We start from the raw sequence: 26,210 nt of genomic DNA, 5'->3' as shown, positions 1-26,210 counted from the left end.
CCGCTACAGATGCGCGGCAGGGCAGGGGGCGGGGCTAGGGGCGGGGCCGATCGATTTTCTCCGGCTCCGACGTCCTCGGCCTGCCGGGTTAGCCCCGGTCGGCTAGGGTGTGCGGCCGCGGGAACAGCGCTTGCGGATGATGTGGGGCAGCGGTCGCCTGGCGGGTGCTGGGGGTGACGGGGCGGCTGTGACCGTGGCCTTCATCAACGCTCGCGACTGCTTCCTCCATTTGCCGCGGCGCCTCGTGGCCCAGCTGCATCTGCTGCAGGTAACGCGCCTGCCCCGGACGGGCTTCCCGGCCCCGAGTCGGGGCACCTGGTGGGCAGTCTGCGGTCGGCCGGGACCCAGGTCTATTAGGGGCGCAGCGGCCGCTCAGGCCTCTCCCGGCGGCGGGACGCGGGCTGCTTTCCCCGGGCCGCCGACCGGTTCAGAGGCCAGACTGTGGGCCGGTCTGGGCGGTCTTTGCAACCACACCACGTCTAGTGCAGCCCCGGGCCTTTGAGTTAACTTGCCGCATTCCAGGTCTTTTACTCGGTGAAACTGGGCTTTCAGACATCCTGATATTCTGCCACTGCGTTCAACTATTTCTCACTCCAGGTTGGAAAAGCTTTTGAGAAGTCGGGTTTGTTTGTCTTTTGGGGTTTTGTTTTGTTTCATTTTTAAAGAGTGTTTTTCCTACCAGTGATCTCCAGGTGCCTTCACGGCTGTGGCCTGGGCCTCCAGAAGGAGGGGCAGACTTGGTTTGTGGAGCCCCTGTAGGTTAACAGAGACTGAGCCCTGTGTCCCACCAGCGGGATAGGTTAATAAGATGAAGGTTCTTCCAGCGTCTCCGTTGCTCGGACCACCTCTGAGGTGTGCTGGGAATGTGCAGTGGGATTATGCATACTTGGACGTATGTAGTTAGGATTACTTGAACCTCTGCTTTCAGTTGCCGTCTGAACATTGTGATTGTGGTAGTTCATAGCTCTAACCACATCCCTACTTTCATTATTTTAAAATAGAGGCACCTGGTCTACGAGTTTGAGTGTGCTTCTGGGGGCAAAAGGATAGAATATTCGAAATCTTTGAAAATCCTGGTTGCCTAGTACCCCACTACTGGCTAATCCTTGCAGGAAATATTTAAGAGTTTGCAATAATTTCAAATGTCCCACCTTTCCATTTTAGTAACTACTTTTCTAGATTATATTTGCCCCGTCTTTCAAAGCATGTTAATTTCAACAGATCCTGCCATTATTTCTTTTACCATAAAGTAGGTAGTCTCTTGGCCCTGATGAGCTCCCTTCATGGCAGGAGATGAGTTAGTTATGTCACCAAATCCCAGGTAGATCCTGCCTGCCCTGTACTCAGTCAGCTTTGATGGAAATTGTCCACAGTGCCTTCAAATCTCCACCTAATGAGTTTTATAGGAAACACTCCCCACCTAATGAGTTTATAGGATTGCTTCCTTACAGTAGCTCTAAAATGTGGATGCTGTGTTACATTCATCACTATTTAGGAATTTAGTGGTCTTGATCTATTTTTAAAATTTTTGGCCTTCAATAAGTATTAATAAGAATTAATTCATAGATATATTTTTGAAACTTAAATCTCTTTAGCCTTGGAACAAACTGTTGTTTCTGTCCAGCCTATATCAGCAGAAGAGGCCAACTTTTCTCCCCAATTAGAAAAGTAATACATGTTTTATAGGAAATTTGGAAAGCATGGAAAATTATAAACAAGAAAATAAAGTTACCCATAATCCCCAAACCTAAAGATAACTAATGTTAACAGTTTGAATCAAATCTTCTAGTTTTGTTTCTAATCTCTATTTTTAACAGAAATGGAGTCCTACACACACCCTTATATGTAGTTTTGTATCCTGATATTTTCCCTTAGTGTTATTATAAGTGTTTTATTTTGTTAAAAGGTAATTGTCATTTTTAGTGGCTAATTAGTATTCTGTCATAAGTTTGCCGTTATTTAATTGTTCACTGTGATGGAACGTTTATATTGTATTCAATTTTTAGACATTAAAAGTGATACTGTAATTATATTTTAATAAAAGTTAAAAATAACATATCTTTGTTGTATAATATATAATAAAACATTGTTTTATTTTCTGGTTATTTAGGATAGGCTCCCAGAATTATTGAGTTAGAGGGCATAGATAATTGTTAAAGTAGAAAGTCATGAGTTGGGAGTTAATAGGTTGAATTACTTTACTTTAGCTGAAGCATTGAATACGTAATACAGGTAATACTGTAATGGGTAAAGAGTCAGAATGATGATTTTCTGGCCTGTGTCAGATTTTCCTTTTTTTCTTTCAGTTTTGAGATATAATTGGCATACAGCCCTGTGTAAGTTTAAGGTGTACAGCATAATGATTTGACTTACATGCATCATGAAATGACCATAGTTGGTTTAGTGATATCCATCATCTCATATAGATAAAAAATTATGGAAGTAGAAAAAAACGTTTTCCTTGTGATGAGAACTCAGTGTTTACTCTCAACAAGTTTCATATATATTAATGCAACAGTGTTCATTGTATTTATCATGTTGCAAAAGGCTTTAAAAATACGGATGTTCTGGTTCTTCCTCAGTCCTACTGAATCAGAATCTTGGGGAGTGGGCTTCAGGCATCTGTAGTTTTAGAAATAACTTAAGGCTACTTGGATGCACAAAAAGTTGAGACCCGCTGTTCTAGAATCATAGAATGTTGATGGTGAAAGAGACCTTAGGTATCTAGGTCATTTCTGTACTTTCATGCATGAGCAAACTGGCCAGTCCATTTCCCTGCAGTTAATTTGCCCTCGTCTGTAACTCACCTGCATCAGCCACCCTCGCCTCCTCGCTGTTTCTTCCATAACCCAGCTCCTTCCCACTTCTGTACTCTTACTCAAGCTATTCTTCTTCCCTAAAGCATTTTTCCTCATTCCATGCTTTTAAAAACAGCATAATTCTACCTCCTCCACGTAGTTTCAGATTCTCTGTTGCCCACATTTGTCTCCTTTTCAAAACTTCACTGCAGTGTTTATGTGACACAGCTCACTTGTTATATTCTGTTCTGTGTTTTAAGTATTGTCTTCTTTTGTTTATCCAAGTCCTGTTTCAGGACTGGGTACCCAGAGGATGCTTTAACTCAGGATTTCTTAACCTTGGCACTACTGACATTTTAGGCTGGGAAATTTCCTGTTGTGGGGGACTGTCCTGGGTATTGTAGGATATTTAGCTGCATCTTTGGCCTCTACCCACTAGATGCCAGCAACACCCCTCCTCCCGGTTGTGACCAAAAATATCTGGAGACATTGCCAAATGTCTCCTGGGGGAGAAAATCACCCTCAGTTGAGAATCACTACTGTAGCTTAGTTACTTTGTCTGCGTTACTGAAACAGGGGAGAGGATTCATATCCACACTGAGAGCAACCAAATGAACCTAAATCACCCTCCAGAAATAGCCATTTTGTCATTTCCTTTGTGTTACCCAGGCCTCGGACCTGGCGGATCCTAAGGCACTGCAACCTATGGTTTCACCCAGCAATTCCCTTCAAGTGATATGGATAACATGGGTTTGGGCAAAAGCAGGTCAGTCATTTGTTGATTAGATTGAACTCCTGGAAAAGGGGCTCCTTTCTCTCTAAGCTGTCCTTTTCTTCTCTCTACCTGAGGGCCCAGGGGCTCTGTGGTCCACGTGAATGATTTTTGACGTAAAAATGAACTCAGAACATTAGTCTGCAAAGTTTACTGAATCTAACTGAACATATATTATGACTTTATGGGGCTGATTACTACCTTTTGACCAAATGAATAATTGAAGTATTTTTCATATTTAATGAAGTTGATTTTTCCCTTTTCCAGGGAGTTGGTGGATTCTCCTTTTTGATATTTCAGGGCATATTTCATATTTCCTTATTTAACATCTGTGGTTTTAAAACTTTCTTCATATGAAATAGGGGAATTGATCTGCATTATATGTCAATGACTGATGAAACCCCATAGAAAGTTTTTGGGGGATTGGGCACCTTGACTCTTATAATCTCAGCTCACATAGTTACAGCTGACCTAGTAACTTTGGACTTTGACTCCAAATCTGAGTCTCTTTCTACTGTATCACATTGTTCTCGGTGGAAAGATTTTGTCAGCCAGAGTGGTTGAACTGTCCTGTAAAGAATTGTAAGAAGGACTTCCCTGGTGGCGCAGTGGTTAAGAATCCGCCTCGCGATGCAGGGACACGGGTTCGAGCCCTGGTCCGGGAAGATCCCACATGCCACGGAGCAACTAAGCCCGTGCGCCACTACTACTGAGCCTGCACTCTAGAGCCCATGAGCCACAACTACTGAAGCCTGCGTGCCACAGCTACTGAAGCCCGTGTGCCTAGAGCCTGTGCTCCACAACAAGAGAAACCACTGCAATGAGAAGCCCACGCACCACAACGAAAAGTAGCCCCCGCTCACCACAACTAGAGAAAGCCCTCGCGCAGCAACAAAGACCCAATGCAGCCAAAAATAAATAAATTAAAAAGTATATAAATTTATTTAAAAAAAAGGATTAGCCAGAAATAGACTAACATGGTTGATATTCACATGGGAATATCAGTAATTCCTTTTTTCCCTTCCAGGTTTATATATTTCCCAATATTTCTTTAATAGGTTTGTAATTTTTAAATCATAGAAAACATTTTTTAATCCTTAAGCACAGACATACATATTTTATATAATTGCTCTTAAGAAGAATAAGTTTTATACTTTGCTTTCTTTTACTTATGTTTCCATAATTCAAGACTTTTAAAAATTATTATTTAAGAAGCTGCGTAATATAAAACTTTTGGAATGTACATAAGAAGCTATTAACAGTAATTACCTCTGGGAACAAGGACCAGCCCTAACATTTTATGCTTTTATACTTTTTGTGCTTTTACCATGTATTACTCTTCTAATAAATAAATACTATTACATTTTTATTGATAACATGTTTCAACTTATTGACTTATACTTTACTAAAATGGTAAATTTACAGCTTATTTAGTAATTTCCATATTGCTAGATATATAAGACAGTCCTGAGTTTTCACAAAGAAAATACTGAAGAGATATGTTCTGGTGTAGTTTTTTTCTTCTTTGAATCATTAATTCTAAATAAGTAAGTAAGGTCAAAGGCTATTAAGTTCATTGGCTACCTGTTGCCATTGTAAATTCTGGAATGGTTGAATTAATTTATAATGCCATCATAAGAATATAAGGGTATTGGTTTCACCCATAGCATCACCATCATTGGGTACTGGAAAAGATTATAGCTTTTAAAATGCTATGACAAATGTGGATATAACAGAGTGCTATCAGCTATTTATAGAACTCTTTTTGTATGTGTGGATTGCAATAATAGTTTATCTTTTATGTGAATCCAGAGAAGCATGTAAAAACTTTCAAAACTTTTCTCCCCCACTTCTTATTTTTTGAATAAATAGAATCAAGCTATAGAAGTAGCCTGGGGTCACGAGCCTGCATTCTTGAGCTGGGTGGAAGGCAGACATTTTAGTGATCAAGGTGAAAATGTGGCTGAAATTAGCAGACAAGTTGGTCAGAAACTTGGACTTTCAAATGGGGAACAGGTAAGCACAAAATGTGATGACAATGACTTTCTTCTGATGTCACGTAATACAGCAATAGAAATAAAAGTTCAGATATATTTTTTAAGGTGGTAAGACGACACCTAACTTGTGTGCTGCCATAACCAATCCAGGATGTTCAAGTTGACTATAACTGTTGTTAAGTCACTATCTACCATATACTCCATTAAGTCATTATCTAGTAGTCTCCCATAGTCCCTAGTTGATTTTGTATTCTACTATTTTACTCACTTTCCAGGTTCCCTAATTTTGTTTTTGTGCAATTATTTTTGCTATATGAGTTCATGAGTTTTACTTAATATTATTGAACTTCATTTTATTTCTGACAGATTTTCTAACCTTCCAAGGTCATAACTTGATTTTTAAAAATCTGTCCTACAAAGAGTGTTGTTATTTTTCCAGTTTCGTCTTGCCTGTGAATTTCATGTGCTTAGATTGTAAACTCTAAAGCTTAAGGACTCATGTTTCTCTTCATTTTATCATATTCACCAGTTTATGGTTTTAACTATTTTAAACTGCAGAAGTAATACATATTCAGTACAAATGTTTTACAGTTGAAAGTAGAAAATGTTTTTCCCTTTCTCTAACCCCAGCCTCAGAATGATTGTGTACTGTGGGATCTCATTAGACCTTTAGGATTTAAAGAATGAGATCATACATATTTTCTGCAATTTTTTCCCCCACAAACTATATCAGAGATCCTTTCCACATATTACAGACAATATACATTGAACATGTCTGTATATGTATGAAGTGAAATAAATATTAAAAATTGAATTGCCAAGTCTAGGGCACTGCACATTTAAAAATTTGATAGACGGGGCTAAATTGCTTTCTATTACCAGTTTCTCACAAGAATACTGAAGAATATCACATCTTTTTAACTTGTTTAGAACACAGACTAATTTTTTTCATGCATGTTTCTGATAATGAGAATAGGCCACTGATGAGAAATCCATAGGCCTTGCACTAGTCTTTTGCTTACCTTAAATTTTTGCTAGAATCTTAAAACTTTAGCAGCATAGTGACCTTAGAAATCACTAACTTTGGTGCCTTGCTCTGCAAACCTAGGGAGATGGACTATTTTGCCCAGGATTGCATAGCAAGTTATAGATCTGCTCTCTGAGTATATGGCACTTCCCTATGGGAAACATCAACTTCCTATTCCTGATCTTGATGTCTTTATCAGCACCTTGAACAGTCCTGCTTGTTTTTAATTCCCATTTGCTTCAAAGTGAACTTCTATCCAATTTTCTGCACATTCTCTGTATTGTAACAACACCACTAAGGCACTGTCTCCCAGACAATCACTGATAGGAACAGAAAGTGGACTGGCTTGGCCAGGATGATAGCTTCTTGTTTTGTGCTTCCTCAGAGTCACCCCTTTCAAGTAGGGTATATGGGAGGTACTGAGGGAAATAATTGAGGAACAGGTGAGGCACTTGCGGAAAGTCTGCTCCAATCCACAAAAGGCAGAGAAGGAGCATTTAATACTCGGTGCCTTTGGATTTTACTCCTCTAAGCCCCAGAAATGCCCATAGAAGAGGAAAGAAAGTAAGAGGGTGAATTCCAAATTCTTGAGAGACACTAGGATTTCCTGTGTATCTATAGACTAGAATGAGGGGATATTTGTTTTACTATACTTTTAGCTGTGCATGATTATGCTTCAAAATAATTGGTTCTGATCTCTATTTCAGTGTGTTTTTTACTTTTCCAGAAACAGCATGGCTTGAAGTTAGTTATAAAACTAAATTGCAGAACTGCTAGAAATAATAGTATTTATATACAAGATCAAGCCATGACTTCATGACTTAATTGTTTTTTCTTGCATTTTTTAACTTATATTTCTTTTCTTTAAATGGCTATCTTTATTTTATATATTTTTTAAAACTTATATTGTGCTAGAATGTATTTTCCTTTATTTTATAATTAGTTGTGAAATAATTTTTTCTAAAACGCTGAGTATATCAGGCCTTAGGGCCTACCTAAGGACTACACACAAACACACACACACACAAAATTAATTACATAGCTAAAGAGAGAACTTATTTTCTAGGGATATAAAAAAGGCTTTTAATAGTAGTTTTGTACTTTAATTTTTTCCAGGTGTTTCTCAAGCCTTGTTCCCATGTGGTGTCTTGTCAACAAGTTGAGGTGGAACCCCTCTCAGCAGATGATTGGGAGATACTGGTAAAGAAAACAAAATGAGAACTATCCCAGTTTAAGGTTAAACTATTTCAAAATATCAGTGTCTTTTTTTTTTTTTAATTAAAGTATAGTTGATTTACAATCTTGTGCTAGTTTCTGCTGTACAGCAAAGCAATGCAGTTATACACATATATACATTCTTTTTTTGTGTTCTTTTCCATTACGGTTGATCTCAGCAGATTGGATATAGTCCCCTGTGCTATACAGTACAACCTTGTTGTTTATCCATTCTAAGTGTAATAGTTTGCATCTACCAACCCCAAACTCCCAGTCCATCCCTCTCCCTCCCCCTTCCCCCTTCCCCCTTGGCAACCACAAGTCTCTATGTCTGTGAGTCTGTTTCTATTTTGTAGATAGGTTCATTTGTGCTATGTTTTAAATTCCACATATAAGTGATATCATATGGTATTTGTCTTTCTCTTTCTGACTTACTTGACTTAGTATGATAATCTCTCGTTGCATCTATGTTGCTGCATGTGGCATTATTTTGTTCTTTTTTATGGCTGAGTAGTATTCCATTGTGTATATGTACCACATCTTCTTTATCAGTTCATCTGTCGATGGACATTTAGGTTGTTCCCATGTCCTGGCTATAGTGAATAGTGCTGCTGTGAACATTGGGGTGCATGTATCTTTTTGAATTATACTTTTGTCTGGGTATATGCCCAGGAGTGGGATGGCTGGATCATATGGTTGTTCTATTTTTAGTTTTCTCAGGAATCTCCAGACTGTTTTCCATAGTGAGTGCACCAACTTACATTCCCACCAACAGTGTAGTGGGTTCCCTTTTCTCCACATCCTCTCCAGCATTTGTTATTTGTAGACTTTTTCATGACGGCCATTCTGACCAGTTAGAGGTGGTATACCTAATTGTAGTTTTGATTTGCATTTCTCTAATAATTAGTGATGTTGAACATCTTTTCATGTGCCTACTGGCCATCTGTATGTCTTTGGAGAAATGTCTATTTAGGTCTTCTGCCCATTTTTCAGAGGGGTTATTTATTTTTTTGTTGTTGCGTTGTATGAGCTGTTTGTATATTTTGGAGATTAAGCCCTTGTCTGTTGCATCATTTGCAAATATTTTTTCCCATTCTGTAGGTTGTCTTTTCGTTTTCTTTATGGTTTCTTTTGCTCTGCAAAAGCATGTAAGTTTGATTAGGTCCCATTTGTTTATTTTTGTTTTTATTTCTATTGTCTTGGGAGACTGACCTAAGAAAACATTGATACAATTTAGTCAGATAATGTTTTGCCTATGCTCTCTTCTAGGAGTTTTATGGTGTCCTGTTTAAGTCTGTAAGCAATTTTGAGTTTATTTTTGTGCATGGTGTGAGGGTGTGTTCTAACTTCATTGATTTACATGCAGCTGTCCAACTTTCCCAGCACCACTGACTAAAGAGACTGTCTTTTTCCCATTTTATATTCTTTCCTCCTTTGTCAAAGATTAATTGACCATAGGTGTGTGGGTTTATTTCTGGGCTCTGTATTCTGTTCCATTGATCCGTATGTCTGTTTTTATACCAATACCACACTTTTGATTACTGTAGCTTTGTAGTATTGTCTGAAGTCTGGGAGAGTTATGCCTCCTGCTTTTTTTCTTTTTTACCCCCTCAGGATTGCGTTGGCAATTCTGGGTCTTTCATGGTTCCATATAAATTTTTGGATTATTTGTTCTAGTTCTGTGAAAAATGTCATGGGTAATTTGATAGGGATTGCATAAATTCTGTTGCCTTATTGATTTTCTGACTGGAAGATCTGTCCATTGATGTGAGGGGGTGTTAAAGTCTCTTACTATTATTGTATTCCCATCAATTTCTCCCTTTATGTCTGTTAGAATTTATTTTATGTATTTGGTGCTCCTATACTGGGTGCATATATGCTGACAAGTGTAAAAATCCTCTTCTTGTTTTGATCCTTTTGTCATTATATAGTTTCCTTCTTTATCTTTCCTTATTGCCTTTCCTAAAGCCTTTGCTTTAACGTCTGTTTTGTCTGATATGCGTATTGTGACCCCCACTTTCTTTTCATTTCCTTTTGCACGAAATATCTTTTTCCATCCCCTTCACTTTCAATCTCTGTGTGTCCTTTGCCCTAAGGTGGGTCTTTTGTAGGCAGCATATTGTAGGCTCTTGTTTTTTTAATCCAGTCTGCGACTCTGTGCCTTTTGATTGGAGCATTTTGTCCACTGACATTTAAGGTAATTAGTGATACATATGTTATTAAACCTTGTTTTTCAGTTGATTCTTTGCTTCTTCCTTTTGTTTTTCCTTTTGTGGTTTGATGATTTCCTTATTTTATTTTATGTCTGTGTCCTTTTCTTTTTGTTTTTGTGAATCTATTGTATGTTTTTGATTTGTGGTTGCCCTGTTTTTCAAGTATGTTAACCCCTTCCTATATCTGCTTGCTTAAGACTGATAGTCATACAGGCTCAAACACATTCTAAAAAAAAAAAAAAAAAAAAAAAGAATCTGTATTTTTGTTGATGTCCTTTTTTACATCTTCATGTTTATCCTTTTGCTGTCCCTTGTATTTATCATCACTTTCACAGACAGGGTTTGTTTTTTTTTTTCTCTTTTTGATCTATATACTGGCTAATTTAAGTGGTTTATTTTCCAATCATGATTTCTTCCTTCCTATATCTTCTTCTTTTCTACTTAGAAAAGATCTTTTAATATTTCTTTTAGGATAGGTTTAATATTGCTGTATTATTTTAGTTTTTGCTTGTCTGAAAGATTCTTTATTTTTCTTTCTATTCTAAATGATAATCTTGCTGGGTAGGATATTCTAGATGGCAGATTTTTCCCTTTCAAGACTTTGAATATATTTTGCCACTCCTTTCTGGCCTGCAGTGTTTTTGTAGAGAAATCAGCTAATAGCCTTATGGAGGTTTCCTTGTAATTAACTCTTTGTTTTTCTCTTGCTGCCTTTAGAATCCTTTCTTCATCTTTAACTTTTGCCATTTTATTATAATATGTCTTGGTGTAGGTCTGTTTGGGTCCATCTTGTTTCTGTGCTTCCTGTATTGGGGTATCTGTTTCCTTCTTTAGGTTTCAGAAGTTTTCAGCCATAATTTCTTCAAATACATTTTCAGTCCCCTTTTCTCTTTCTTCTTCTGGAATCTCTATTATGCGTAGATTGAGATGCTTTATATTATAAGTCTCTAATATTGCTTTCATTTTTTTTCATTAGGCTGTCTGTCTGCTGTTTTAATTGGGTAATTTCCATTATTCTGTCTTCCAGATCACTTACTCTTTCTTCTGCATTATTCATTCTGCTATTCATTGCCTTTAGCTCAGCTTTTGTCTCGGCAAATGAATTTTCTAATTTGTCTTGGCTCCTCCTTATAGTTTCTATTTCCTTTTTACAGTAATCTGCATTTCTGTCTCTAGCCTTTCTTAATTCCTTCAGTATTTTCATTACTTCCTTTTGAAGTCGGTGTCTGTTAGACTGAAGAGGTCTGTTTCCTTGTTTATTCCTTCAAGGGAATTCTCTTGGTCTTTCAACTGGGAGCGTTTCCTCTGCTTCTTCATTTTGCTTATATTTCTCTTACTCTGTGAGTTTAGGAGAAACACTTATCTACTCTAGTCTTGGAGGGCTATTTATATGCGGAAGCATCCCTGCATAGCTTGTGTGGGTTTAATATTTTTTTGGCATGAGGGCTGTTTTTGGTTTGGGTGCTTGCCGTCTCTTTCCTCAGCGTGCGCTGGCCATTATCCCCTTGATAGGGGGTGTGCAGGTGCGTGGCCCACGCACGCTCCCAGGAGGGGAGGGCTGGTGGTTGGTGCCCAGTCGTGGGACACTTGGTGGCGGCAGCGGTCTGCACCTGCCTCTGCAGACCAAGATGGCAGTGGCAGCTTGTACCCGCCCCCCGAGCTCACGTAGGCTGTACCCTGCTGCCTGAGAGTGTGCATATGGAGAAAGAAGCTCCAGTGGTAGTCCTGCCCCTCTCCTTGCATGCCCCCCAACAATGGCGCCTTACCTCTCTGGCGGGCCCAGGCTTATTCCTGTACTCCCTCGGTTGTGGTGCACCACACCCTAGCCCCCCTCAGGCTGTCTCCATGCAGCCAACCCCAGTCCTCTGCCTAGGTCTGACCTCCAAAGCCCAGGCCTCAGCACCCAGCCCCCATCTGCCCCAGCGGACAAGCATCTCAGGCTGGGGAGTGCTGGGCAGCGCACTGACCGTCTGTGCGGGAATCTCTCCGCTTTGCCTTCTGCAAACTGGTTGCTGCGCTCTCCTCCGTGGCTCTGAAGCTCCCCCTCTGTCCCAGCTGATCTCCCCACCAGTGAGGGGACTTCCCAGGGTGTGGAAACCTTTCCCAGTTCCCTCCCGGGAGTGCAGGTCCTGTCACAATTCCTTTCTCTCTTTTTTTTTTTTCTTTATTCTTTTGTCCTACACAGTTACTTGGAGATTTTCTTGCCCTTTTGGAAATCTGTGGTGTTCTGCCAGCGTTCACTAGATATTCTGTGAGAACCGTCCCACATGTTAGATGTATTTTTGATGTATTTGTGGGAGAAGGTGAGCTCCCTGTCCTACTCCTTCGCCATCTTGATCTGATCCTCTAACATATCAGTGTCTTTAGATTTCTCTTCTGTGACTGGCATTATATGTTCTGAGTTGGTTTGATTTATAAGAATGAGTTGAGATTTCCTTACTAGGCCTGGAATAGACAAAATGTAAAGTGAATTGATCTTTTTGTTTATTGGTTCTAGGAGCTGCATGCTGCTTCCCTTGAACAGCATCTTCTAGATCAAATTCGAATAGTTTTTCCAAAAGCCATTTTTCCTGTTTGGGTTGATCAGCAAACTTACATATTTATCCGGATTGGTAGGTGCCATTGTAATATTTTCCATCATACTCTTCACAGTAGCATTGAATCCAAAGCAGAGGTAAATGCACACTAATGACCTTTATTTTCTACACAGTTGCATTAATACCAGCTGCTCCTTATGGAAGGCTGGAAACTGATAGCAGACTCCTTATTCAGCCAAAGACCCACGAAGCCAAAGAGAATACGTTTTCAAAAGCAGATAATGCACATGGAAAATTTCATAATTATGGAGGAGACCAAAAAGGATTGACAAGAGAACTTCGAACCAAGCAACTTCAGTCAAATACTGTAGGAGTCGCTGGGTCTAAAGAAACAGATTCAGAGGATACAGTTGACTCATCCTTAATACCAAGCTTATGGACTGTGATGGGAAGCATTTTTTCTTTTGGGTCTGAGAAGAAACAAGACACCTCCTGGGGGGTAACTGAAATCAATGCGTTCAAAACTATGCAGTCAAAAGTTGTTCCTCTGAACAATATTTTCAGAGTGTGCAAATCTCAGCCGCCCAGCATATGTAATGCATCAGCAACTTCTCTGTTTCACAAACATTACGCCATTCATGTATTTCCATGGGACCAGGAATATTTTGATGTGGAGCCCAGCTTTACTGTGACCTATGGAAAACTAGTTAAACTACTTTCTCCAAAGCAACAGCAAAGTAAAACGAAGCAAAATGTCCTGTCACCTGAAAAAGAGAAGCAGATGTCAGAACCACTAGATCAAAAACAGAGTAGCCCAGACCATAGTCAAGAAGGTGGCAATGCCTGTGTGCTAAAGGTAGTCTGGAACGGGCTTGAGGAATTGGAGAATGCCATTAAATACACCAAAAACTTAGAAGCTCTTCATCTTGGGAAAGTTTGGGTTAGTATAAATCTTTTTTTTTTTTAATTGAAGTATAGTTGATTTACGGTGTTCTGTTAATTTCTGGTGTACAGCAAATGGGTTAGTATAAATCTTATAATTAGGGAGGAAATAATTTTATGTTGCTTGAACTTCCCCAAATTATGAACTAAAGTAATATTTTATATACAAATTGAAAACCAGTATAATAAATAGTATCTAAAGTTCCTGCAGGGACACATTTCTGGTTGCAGGGTAAAGTCCTTGTTTGGGTAGGGTTTGTATACTTCCTGGCTAAGTAAACTTGGACAGGCATAAGCTAAGATTGGTACAGGCCCAGAGAGGTCAAAATTATTTGCCTGGGGTTATTAGCTAGTAAGTAGAACTAGGATTCAAACCCAGGCAGGCTGACTCTTGAGTTCATGCTTTGAATGGAGTGCCCTACAAAGCCTCACATCTTTAATGCCTGCAGAAGATGTGTTTCCAAGTTCTTGAAAATAAAGGAAGGACTTGTTATGTATTGGGGGAAATGCCCAGTGTAGGGAGAAACCCACTACGTGAGATGACCTGGATTCAAATGTACCCAGAAGGTCCTTACCCTGCTGGTATTGGCTCTTTAACTTGTGTGTGTTGGAGAGCAAAGTAGAGCAACTAGCGTTTCACCTTCTCATCTTGGCCTCAAATATATATTTTTTAAAGATTTTTTTTTTTTGATGCAGACCATTTTTAAAGTCTTTATTGAATTTGTTACAATATTGCTTCTGTTTTATGTTTTGGTTTTTTGGCCACAAGGCATGTGGGATCCTAGCTCCCCGACCAGGGATCGAACCCACACCCCCTGCATTGGAAGGTGAAGTTTTAATCACTGGACTGCCAGGGAAGTCCCTGGCCTCAAATATTAACACGAATTTTATATGAAATGAGTCACCGACCCCCTTTATTTGAACCTAATTTTGAATGATTGTGAAATGAAACTTCAGGGTGAGAAGGGAGGAAATTGTTTGGACAGGGAAGAACAATGGGAAGGAAAGGGGGTCTCCTTTGTAGTTTTCTTTCACAGTTTTACCTATGACCTTTATGTAGGCGACTTACAAAATTTTAATCTCTCAGCCTACATCATTTTCTAAAGCTCCAACGATGCCTCATATTTTCTGTTAGCTTTAATCTCTTACTTAAGAAGATCCCACTGCATCTTCAAAATCAAATTGTCTTAACACTGAACTTACTATGACTTTTCTCTTTCTATTAATGGTTCTGCCATTAGGCAGGAAATACCATTATTTCCTTGATATTACATGGTGAGGACGGGGTGAAAAAGGGATAATGGTCAAGTCCTGGAGACCAGGTAAGATGGCAGTGAGGAGCCTGCACTTCCCATTCTGCTTTAAAGGTTGGGAGAATGACCAGTGAGGAGTGGCAGTAGCTGCCATCAGGTACTCAGGTACTCAGGCTTGACTGGATAGATCAAAACTGATCACCTTCTGAAGAGGATGTTAAAAGAAACAAATGTAGGGGAAAAATTGAAATGTTTGTGTTATAACAGTACCTGAACGCCCATCTGGTTATACTATGAATCATGATAGCGTCTGTCGTTCGCCTGAATTGATAGAAGTTCACATCAGTATTTATGCTATGGAGTATTTCTTAATCAAGCTTCTAACGTATTTATATTTTTAATTTATTTTTATATATTTCAGATTCCAGATGACCTGAGAAAGAGACTAAATATAGAAATGCACGCAGTAGTCAGAATAACTCCAGTGGAAATTACCCCTAAAATTCCAAGATTTCTAAAATTACAACCTAGAGAAAACTTAGTGAGTTCAGATTTAATGTTACATCACAGTTTTACATGTGTTGTAAAATTTCTAGTTGCTTTAGTTAAGTAATAAGAATTGTACTCCTTTATGCTAGAAGGGCAAGGAAGTCTTTTTTTCTTTTTATTTTATTGTGGTAAAATATATATAAGATAAAATGCTATTATAACCATTTTTAAGTGTGCAGTTCAGTGGCATTAAGTACATTTATAATGTTGTGAAATCATCACCACTATTTCCAAAACTTTTCCATCACCCCAAGCAGAAACTCTGTGCCCGTTAAGCCATCACTCCCCATCCTTCCCTCCCCCAGTTCCTGGTAACCTCTCATCTGTATTCAGTCTCTGTGAATTTACTTATTCTAGATCTTATATGTAAGTGGAATCATACAATATTTGCCCTTTGTGTCTTCCTTATTTCATTTAACATGTTTTCAGAGTTCATCCACACTATAGCATATATCAGAACTTCATTCCTATTTATGGCTAAATAATATTCCATTGTATGTATATACCACATTTTGTTTATCCATTCCTCTGTTGATGGACACTTGGGTTATTTCTGCTTTTTTAACTATTGTGAATAGTGCTGCTGTGGATGTTTATATACAAGTATTTGTTTGAGTCCCTGCTTTCTTTTCTTTTGGATACATAACTAGGAGTTGAATTGCTGGGTCATATGGCAATTCTATGTTTAACTTTTTGAGAAACCAAGAAGTCTTTAATAAACAATACACGTATATATTGTGCCAATGCAAATATGGATAATTTGACTTTTAAAAGATTGATATTTTTGCTACATCTGGGTAATCTTTAAAAAAATTCTCGCATGTTGTTTCAGTATTAACATTGCAGCATAAAAGAGAGCTAGATTGTTTTACTTTTCAACACTGTTAATTTAGTAGAGTCTGATATGGTCAGGAAATGAGGTATGGAACTTAACTTTAAAATCTTTTTAATAGGATATCATCATCTGTACCAGTTTAGATTACCAGTTCTCAGAGAATTATAATACAGGAAAATTATTATATGTTTAAAAAATTCCAGACATAATTTAATCCTTCTCTGATCATTCAAGTGATACTTCTGGATCCTCTGGATATTGATGGTCATTATGTCAGGGTCATTATATAACCATTTTAACAGATCTTTCTACTTGATGAAACCCCAGGTAAGATAGCTTATATTTTCTGACTAGAGAAGAAGAAAACAAATAGAATAAATGCCATTTCCATAATAGTATGCAACTGAGCATTTAACACATTGGCTGAACAGTATACAGTGATTTGTAGTTTTCTTTCAACTTTTTGGTTATTGATCTTAGGGTTTTTTTAAATTTTTATTTTATATTAGAGTATAGTTGATTTACAATGTTTTGTTAGTTTCAGACGTATAGCAAAGCGATTCAGTTATACGTATACGTATATCCATTCTTTTTCAGATTCTTTTCCCATATAGGTTATAACAGAATATTGAGTAGAGTTCCCTGTGCTATACAGTAGGTCCTTGTGGATTATCTATTTTATATATAGTAGTGCGTATATGTTAATGCCAAACTCCTAATTTATCCTTCCCCCCCACCTTTCCCTTGGTAACCATAAGTTTGTTTTCGAAGTGTGTGAGTCTGTTTCTGTTTTGTAAATAAGTTCATTTGTATCATTTTATTAGATTCCACATATAAGTGATATCATATGATATTTGTCTTTCTCTGTCTGACTTACGTCACTTAGTATGATAATCTCTAGGTCCATCCATGTTGCTGCAATGGCATTATTTCATTCTTTTTTATGGCTTTTTAACTATATTCCATTGTATATATATATACCACATCTTCTTTATCCATTGCTCTGTCGATGGACATTTAGGTTGCTTCCATGTCTTGGCTATTGTAAATAGTGCTACAGTGAACACTGGGGTGCATGTATCTTTTCAAATTAGGGTTTTGTCTGGATATGTGCCCAGGAGTGGGTGGGATTGCTGGATCGTATGGTAGTTCTATTTTTATGGAGGTTTTAAGGAACCTCCATATGTTCTCCACAATGGTTGTACCAATTTACATTCACACCAACAGTGTAGGAGGGTTCCCTTTTCTCAACACCGTCTCCAGCATTCATTGTTTGTAGACTTTTTGATGATGGCTCTTTTGACTAATGTGAGGTGATACCTCATTGTAATTTTGATTTGCATGTCTCTCATAGTGATGTTGACCACCTTTTCATGTACTTTTTGGCCACCTGTATGTCGTCTTCGGAGAAAGGTCTATTTAGATCTTTTCTACTCATTTTTTGATTGGGTTGGTGTTTTTTTTTTTGTTTTTTGGGGTTTTTTTTTGATATTGAGCTGCATGGGCTGTTTGTGTGTTTTGGAGATTAATCCCTTGTGGGTCGCATCACTTGCAAATATTTTCTCTCATTCTGTGCGTTGTCTTTTTGTTTTGTTTATGGTTTCCTTTGCTGTGCAAAAGCTTTTAAGTTTAATTAGGCCCCATTTTTGTTTTTATTTTCATTACTCTAGGAAGTGGATTCAAAAAGATATTGCTGCGATTTATGTCAGAGAGTGTTCTCCCTATGTTTTCCTCTAAGAATTTTATAGTGTCCAACCTTACATATAGCTTTTTAATCCATTTTGACTTTATTTTTATGTATGGTGTTAGAGAATGTCTAGTTTCATTCTTTTATATGTAGCTGTTTAGTTTTCCTAGCACCACTTATTGAAGAGACTGTTTTTTCTCCATTGTATATTCTTGTGCCCTTTGTCATAGGTTAATTGACCATAGGTGCGTGGGTTTATTTCTGGGCATTCTATCCTGTTCCATTGATCTATATTTCTGTTTTTGTGCCAGTACCATACTGTTTTGATTATCGTAGCTTTGTGTTATAGTCAGAAGTTAGGGAGCCTGATTCCTCCAGCTCCGTTTTTCTTTCTCAAGATTGCTTTGTCTATTTGGGGTCTTTTGTGTTTCCATACAAATTTTAAAATTTTTTGTTCTACTTCTGTGAAAAATGCCGTTGGTAATTTAATAGGGATTGCATTGAATCTGTATATTGCCTTGGGTAGTGTAGTCATTTTGACAGTATTGACTCTTCCAGTCCAAGAACATGGTATATCTTTCCATCTGGTTGTGTCATCTTCAATTTCCTTCGTCAGTGTCTTATAGTTTTCAGAACAGAGGTCTTTTGTCTCCTTAGGTATGTTTAGTCCTATGGTAAATGGGATTGTTTCCTTAATTTCTCCTTCTGATCTTTTGTTTTTAGTGTATAGAAATATAAGAGATTTCTGTGTATTAATTTTGTATCCTACAACTTTACCAAATTCATTGGTGAGCTCTAGTAGTTTTCTGGTAGCCTCTTTAGGATTTTCTATGTATAGTATCATGTCTTCTGCAACAGTTTTACTTCTTTTCCAATTTGGTTTCCTTTTCTTTTTCCTTTCTGATTGCCATGGCTAGGACTTTCAGAACTATGTTGAAAAAAAAAAAAATGGCTAGACTGGGCATCCTTGTCTTGTTTGGGATCTTAGAGGAAATGCTTTCAGCTTTTCACCATTGATTACGATGTTAGCTGTGGGTTTGTCATATATAGCCTTTATTATTTTGAGGTAGGTTCCCTCTGTGCCCACTTTTCTGGAGAGTTTTTATCATACATGGGTGTTGAATTTTGTCAAAAGCTTTTCCTGCATCCATTGAGATGATCATATGTTTTTTATTTTTCTATTTGTTAATGTGGTCTGTCACACTGATTGATTTGTGGATATTGAAAAATCCTTATATCCCTGAGATAAATCCCACTTGATCATGGTGTATGATCCTTTTAATGTATTGTTGAATTCAGTTTGCTAGTGTTTTGTGGAAGACTATTGCATCTGTGTTCATAAGTGATATTAACCTGCAATTTTCTTTTTTTGTGATATCTTTGGTTTTGGTATGAGGGTGATGGTAGCCTCATAGAATGAGTTTGGGAGTGTTCCTTCCTCTGCAACCTTTTGGAATAGTTACAGAAGGATAAGTGTTAACTCTTCTCTAAATGTTTGATAGACTTTGCCTGTGAAGCCATCTGGTCCTCAACTTTTGTTTGTTGGAAGTTTTTAAATCACAGTTTAAATTTCAGTACTTGTGATTGGTCTGTTCATATTTTCTATTTCTTCCTGGTTCAGTCTTAGAAGATTGTACCTTTCTAAGAATTTGTCCATTTCTTCTAGGTTGTCCATTTTATTGGTGTATAGTTGCTTGTAGTAGTCTCTTACGATCCTTTGTATTGCTGTGGTGTCCATTGTAACTTCTTTTTATTGATTTGAGCGCTCCTTTTTTTTCTTGTTGAGTCTGACTAAAGATTTATCATTTTTGCTTATCTTTTCAAAGAACCAGTTTTAGTTTCATTGATCTTTTCTGTTGTTTTCTTTGTCTCTATTTCACTTACTTCTGCTCTGCTCTTTATGGTTTTTTTCCTTCTACTAACTTTGGGTTTTGTTTGTTTTTCTTTCTCTGGTTGCTTTAGGTGTCACGTTAGGTAGTTTATTTGAGATATTTCTTGTTTCCAAGGTAGGATTGTATCGCCGTAAACTTCCCTCTTAGAACTGCTTTTGCTGCATCCCGTAGGTTTTGGATTGTCATGCTTTTGTTTTCATTTGTCTCTAGGTATTTTTTTATTTCCTCTTTGATTTTTTTCAGTGATCCATTGGTTGATTAGTAGCATATTGTTTAGCCTCCATGTGTTTGTGTTTTTTACAGTTATTTTCGTGTAGTTCTAATCTCATAGCATTGTAGTGGAAAAGATGCTTGATATGATTTCAGTTTTCTTAAATTTACTGAGCCTTGCTTTGTGGCCCAGCATGTGCTCAATCCTGGAGAATGTTCCATGTGCACTTGAAAAGATTGTGTATTCTGCTGCTTTTGGATGGAAGGTCTATAAATATCAATTAAGTCCATCTGGTCTAATGTGTCATTTAAGGCCTGTGTTTCCTTATTGATTTTGTGTCTGGATGATCTGTCCATTGATGAAAGTGGGTTGTTAAAGTTCCTCACTATTATTGTGGTACTGTCGATTTCTCCTTTTATGGCTATTATTATTTGCCTTATGTATTGAGGTGCTTCTGTGTTGGGTGCATATATATTTACAATTGTTATATCTTCTTGGATTGATCCTTTGATCATTAATGTAGTGTCCTTCTTTGTCTCTTTTAACAGTCTTTATTTTAAAGTCTATTTTGTCTGATATGAGTATTACTACTCCAGCTTTCTTTTGATTTCCATTTGCATGGAATGCCTTTTTCCATCCCCTCACTTTCAGTCTGTATGTGTCCCTAGATCTGAAGTGGGTCTCTTGTAGACAGCATATATACAGGTCTTGTATTTGTATCCATTCAGCCAGTCTGTGTCTTTTGGTTGGAGCGTTTAATCCATTTATCAATACATTTAAGGTAATTGTCAATATGTATGTCCTTATTGCCATTTTGTTAATTGTTTTGGATTTGTTTTTGTAGGTCTTTTTTCTTCCTTTCCTCTTTTGTTCTCTTGTGATTTGATAGCTATCTTTAGTGTTGTGTTTGGATTGCTTTTTCTTTTTTTTGTGCGTATCTAGTGTAGATTTTTGGTTGGCAGTTCCCATGAGGTTTTGATATAGCAGTGTATATATATATACAAGATTGTTTTCAATTGCTGGTCTCTTAATTTCAAATGTATTTTCAATATCCTGCATTTGTGCTCTCCTCATGATTGCTGGTTTTGGTATCATGTTTGTATGTGGATGATTCCCTACCTTTGCTCTATGTTTGCCTTTACCATTGAGCTATCCTATTTATAATTTTCTTGTTTCTAGTTGTGGCCTTTTCTTTTCCATCTAGAGAAGTTCCTTGAGTATTTGTTGTAAAGCTGATTTGGTGATGCTGAATTCTCTAAGCTTTTGCTTGTCTGTAAAACTTTTGATTTCTCTATCAAATCTGAACAAGAGCCTTGCTGGGTAGAGTGTTCTTGGTTGTAGGTTTTTCGCTTTCGTCATCTTAAATATATTGTGCCACTGCCTTCTGGCCTACAGAGTTTCTGCTGAAAAATCAGCTGATAACCGTATGAGGATGCCCTTGTATGTTATTTGTTGCTTCCCCTTGTTGCTTTTAATATTTTCTCTTTGTCTTTAAATTTTGTCAATTTGATTAACGTGTGTCTCAGTGTGTTCCTGCTTGGGTTTATTCTGCCTGGGACTCTGTGCTTTGTGGACTTGAGTGAGTGTTTCCTTTCCCATTAGTTAAGGAAGTTTTCAGCTATTATCTCTTCAAATATTTTCTCAGGCCCTTTCTCTCTTCTCCTTCTGGGACCCCTATAATGTGAATGTTGGTGCTTTTAATGTTGTCCCAGAGGTCCTTAGACTGTCCTCATTTCTCTTCATTCTTTTTTCTTTATTCTGCTCCGAGGCAGTGACTTCCTCCAATCTGTCTTCCAGCTCACTTGTTCATTCTTCTGCCTCATTTATTCTGCTATTGATTCTTTCTAGTGTATTTTTCATTTCAGTTATTGTATTGTACATCTATTTGTTTTTTCAAGCTTCTAGCTCTTTGTTAATCATTACTTGTACCCTCTCAGTCTGTGCCTCTATTCTTTTTTCGAGATTTTGGATCATCTTTACTATCATTACTCTGAATTCTTTTTCAGGTATATTGCCTATCTCCACTTCACTTAGTTGTTCTTCTGGGGTTTTATCTTTTTGCTTTGTCTGGAACAGGTTTCTCTGCTGTGTCATATTTTCTAATTTTCTGTGTTTACGGTCTCTGTTCCTCAGGCTACAGGATTGTAGTTCTTCTTGTTTCTGATGTCTGCCCCCTGGTGGGTGAGGTTGGTCCACGGGCTTCTGCAGGCTTCCTGGTGGGAGGGACTAGTGCCTGCCCCCTGGTGGGTGTAGCTGGATTTTGTCCCTCTAGTGGGCAGGGCTGTGTCAAGAGGTGTGTTTAGAGATGGCTGTGGGCTCAGGAAGACTTTAGGCAGCCTCTCTGCTCATGGGTGGGGCTGTGTTCCCACCGTGTTGGTTGTTTGGCCTGAGGCGTCCCAGCAGTGGAGCCTGCAGGCTGTTGGGTGAGGCCAGGTCTCAGTGCCAAAAGGTGACCTCTGGGAGAGCTCATGCCATGAATATTCCCTGGGGCCTCTGCCACCAGTGTCCTTGCCCCCAAAGTGAGCCACAGCCAACCCCCCACCTCCCCAGGAAACTCTCTGAGACCCGCAGGTAGGTCTGGCCCAGGTTCCCATCGCGTCACTGTTTTGCCCTGGGTCCCAGTGCATGTGAAACCTTGTGTGCACCCTCCAAGAGTAGAGTCTCTGTTTCCCCCAGTCCTGTGGAGCTCCTGCACTTAAACCCCACTGGCCTTCAAAGCCAAGTACTCTGGTGGCTCCTCCTCCCAATGCCAGACCCCCAGGCTGGGCAGCCTGATGTGGGGCTCAGAACTCTCTCTCCTGTGGGAGAACCTCTGCAATATAATTATTTTCCAGTTTGTGGCTCGCCTACCCAGTGGGTATGGGATTTGAGTATATTGCAAAAGCACCCCTCGTACCATCTCATTGTGGCTTCTTCTTTGTCTTTGGGTATAGATATCTTTTTTGGTAGGTTTGAGTCTTTTTTCTAGATGGTTATATAACAGTTGTGATATGGGTGTTTCCTTGAGAGGAAGGTGAGCTCAAGTCCTTCTACTCCACCATATTGTCTCTGTCTAGTTGCTCAGTATCTTTTTTAAAAATATGTGAAGGAAATTTAACATTGTCTTGATAACTCCAGGATTTTCAAAGTCAGATATTTTGCTTTCTATATATATTACCTTGATATTCTTAAGAAATCTTTAAACATGTAGACCATATTATAAAAGTCTTTGGAACAGGGGACTTCCATGGCTCTTGACTTTTTTTAAGTTTTCTTTTTTAAGTTTACAGGAGCTCTGCTTTTACCTCGGTTATTGATCTTGGTACTTTTTTTCAAAATTTAGGTCTTATGTACGAAAATAATTAGCCACTGCTCATTGTTTTTTTGTTTTTTTGTTTTTTTCTGGTGTCAGGAATGGAATATTACTACTGAATTTCTTTCCTGTCCTGAGTTGCATACTTTAGTGGAAGCTTTATGACCTTGGAAGGTCTCTCTGGGCTGATCATATCACTTAGGACTTAAGGATTTTTAAAAAAATTTTTTTTATAAAGTGACATACGCTTTTTTTTTTTTTTAAGGAATTCCTTTATTTTTATTATTTATTTATTTATTTATTTATTTATTTTTGGCTGTGTTGGGTCTTCATTTCTGTGCGAGGGCTTTCTCTAGTTGCGGCAAGCGGGGGCCACTCTTCATCGCGGTGCGCAGGCCTCTCACTGTCACGGCCTCTCTTGTTGCGGAGCACAGGCTCCAGACGCGCAGGCTCAGTAGTTGTGGCTCACGGGCCTAGTTGCTCCGCGGCATGTGGGATCTTCCCAGACCAGGGCTCGAACCCCTGTCCTCTGCATTGGCAAGCGGATTCTCAACCACTGAAAGATGTTTGATTCTAGAGGAGCTATGAGTTGCTTTCAGATCCTAAAAGTTTTGATTTTAAATAGTTTTCATTTTCATTTTATGACTTCCTTTAGGTCTTTAATCCCATTGCCCAATAATATTCAAAGAAGTAACTGACTATTTCTGTGATTTTTAAGAATGGGAAAATGATGCCTTTTCTTAGTTTAGCTTGCTTTTGGTGGTAAGCATATTCTCAACTGAGCTTAATCAGTGAATCTAAGCTTGACTCTGAATGAAGAGAGATAACAGAAATGGACCAGTTGAGAAATGGTGGAATAGAGGTTTATTTTCCTAGGCAATATTAATTATCTTTCACATATGAATTTTTGTTATTCCCTTTTTAATTTCAAATAGATTTTTAAAACTTAATAATGTTAATCTAAAAGCATCAAAAATTAGCAGTGTTTTTCTCAGAATTTCTTAATACCTTTTGAACAATTTATTAACACTCTACTTGTTGAGTGCATCGGCCATCTTAACAGAAAAAAAGAAAGAAAGTGGCACTAACATATAAAACGTTTATATTTCTCATGCGCAGAGAAGTTTGGAGGAGCTCAAAGGGGTTAAAACATGTAACCAAGGATCTAGGCTCCTTTGGTCTTTTTCTTCTGCCATCTTTAGCCTTTGCCTCTCCTCCTCTTAGATGCAAGACATTTGCAGTAGTAATAGGCATCACGTCTGCATTCTTGGGAGCAGAAGGAAAGGCACAAAGCAAAATTCTTCTCCTTGCAAGGTTTCTCTACTTTTATTAGGAAGAGAAGGCCTTCCCATGGATTGCTGATTGTAAAGCATTGGCCAGAGTGCAGCCACATGCATGCACACATAGTTCCAAGCTGGGAGTAGAGGAGTTTGCTCTCCCACTGTAGAGTTTGCTCTACAGTACAGGGAGGCAAGGGAGAATGGGGCTGGAATGGTTATCAAGTGAGCTAGATTATGGTGTGTGTATCACTGGGCATAGAGAAAAGAAGCATTTAAAACTTTGCCACTTGTGTAAATGTTTCTTCAGGCTGTGCTGTACTCGTAACGTCAAATCCCGAATCTGTGCCTATGAACATCATTTTATTGGCAAGATAAGGTGTTAAAATAAGAATGTTAAGGTTAAGTTCATGTATTAGAATATCATTACTGTTCTTTCCTTTCCTCTGGCAGCCTAAAGACATAAGTGAAGAAGACATAAAAACTGTGTTCTATTCATGGCTACAGCAGTCTACTACTACCACACTTCCTCTGATAGTATCAAAGGAAGAATATATTAAGTTGGAAATGAAAGATGGTGAGTATATTTTATTTGTTATTTCAATACTTTTCCTATTAGAGAAGTCAGAAAATTTTTCATTGTTTTTCCAACTTGTGATATGTATGAACAGGAAACCTAATAATGATAATTAAACAGTAGATTTTACGTATCAAAGAATGCCTCTGTTTAAATTTAAATAAATTTAAATTTTAAGTTATTTCATCTCAGCTTCAGTACTAACTACATTTATTACCTTCCTTTTAATAGGGTTGAAGGAGTTTTCTCTGAATATAGTTCATTCTTGGGAAAAGGAAAAAGAAGAAACTCTTTTTCTGTTGAGTACCAATCTGCTACAGAAGATGACAATAGAAGTAATTACATACTATTGAATATTTAATGAAATAATATTTTCACATGTGATTGATTCTAAAGTATGAATTTACCTGTTACCTTGCATCCTAAAGTGTATTAGAAACTTGAATGATAAGAGTAAGGAATAACTTGATTTAAAATATTTTATTCTATAATCTCTTTAACTTATCTAAACAAATTGTTGATTTATCCTAAATTTGAAATTGATGCCTCCACACAATTAAGTTTTAAGAATAGAATTGATCGTGTTAACTAGCAAGTGGATCATGATTTTAAAATCTTCTAGTACTGAAATAAATGAAAACTTAGCTTAGGGGGTTAATTTTTTTAATTCATATTTTTATTTGCAGTTTTGCTGCACAACCCGTGTTATTTTGTCAGTTCTTTATTTCTCAACTCTTCACAAATATTATCAGATCACTTTTCTTCCAGAAATATTTTTAAAGTGCTCCTTTTAGAATATTATGTCTTGGTTAAGATATTCACTCTTGTCCTTATAAAGATTCTCTAGTCATTTAGAATTTCAGTGGTTTGAAATTAGACATTATTTGTCTACTTTTTTTTTTTTCTTATTAGGCATCAATTTTATACACATCAGTGTATACATGGCAACCCCAATCGCCCAACTCAGCACACCACCATCCCCACCCAACCGCAGTTTCCCCCCCTTGGTGTCCATATGTCCATTCTCTACATCTGTGTCTCAACTTCTGCCCTGCAAACCAGCTCATCTGTACCATTTTTCTAGGTTCCACATACATGCGTTAATATACGATATTTGTTTTTCTCTTTCTGACTTA

The 26,210-nt window shown here is 37.9% G+C and overlaps 1 protein-coding gene across 7 annotated transcripts in view; it reads left to right on the top strand.

Annotated features, from left to right (window-relative positions):
- Positions 1-74: 74 nt before the first annotated feature.
- Positions 75-26,210, top strand: part of PEX1 (peroxisomal biogenesis factor 1) — a 76,302-nt gene continuing 50,166 nt past the window's right edge. For 5 of the 7 annotated variants that reach the window (XM_059933823.1, XM_059933820.1, XM_059933825.1 and 2 more), the window contains exons 1-9: positions 75-268; positions 5,443-5,586; positions 7,711-7,794; positions 9,079-9,105; positions 12,520-12,634; positions 12,733-13,499; positions 15,176-15,295; positions 24,951-25,074; positions 25,306-25,409. In XM_059933823.1, the coding sequence (XP_059789806.1) occupies positions 137-268; positions 5,443-5,586; positions 7,711-7,794; positions 9,079-9,105; positions 12,520-12,634; positions 12,733-13,499; positions 15,176-15,295; positions 24,951-25,074; positions 25,306-25,409 (1,617 nt within the window). In that variant the 5' untranslated portion in view covers positions 75-136. The remainder of the gene's footprint in view (positions 269-5,442; positions 5,587-7,710; positions 7,795-9,078; positions 9,106-12,519; positions 12,635-12,732; positions 13,500-15,175; positions 15,296-24,950; positions 25,075-25,305; positions 25,410-26,210) is intronic. The other 2 variants (XM_059933821.1, XM_059933824.1) reach the window with 1 other exon arrangement.

This window comes from Balaenoptera ricei, chromosome 9 (genome assembly GCF_028023285.1).
Source record: "Balaenoptera ricei isolate mBalRic1 chromosome 9, mBalRic1.hap2, whole genome shotgun sequence".
Classification (NCBI taxonomy): domain Eukaryota; kingdom Metazoa; phylum Chordata; class Mammalia; order Artiodactyla; family Balaenopteridae; genus Balaenoptera; species Balaenoptera ricei.
The sequence above is the reverse complement of the archived record's forward strand: the minus strand, read 5'-3'. Positions and strand labels throughout refer to the sequence as shown.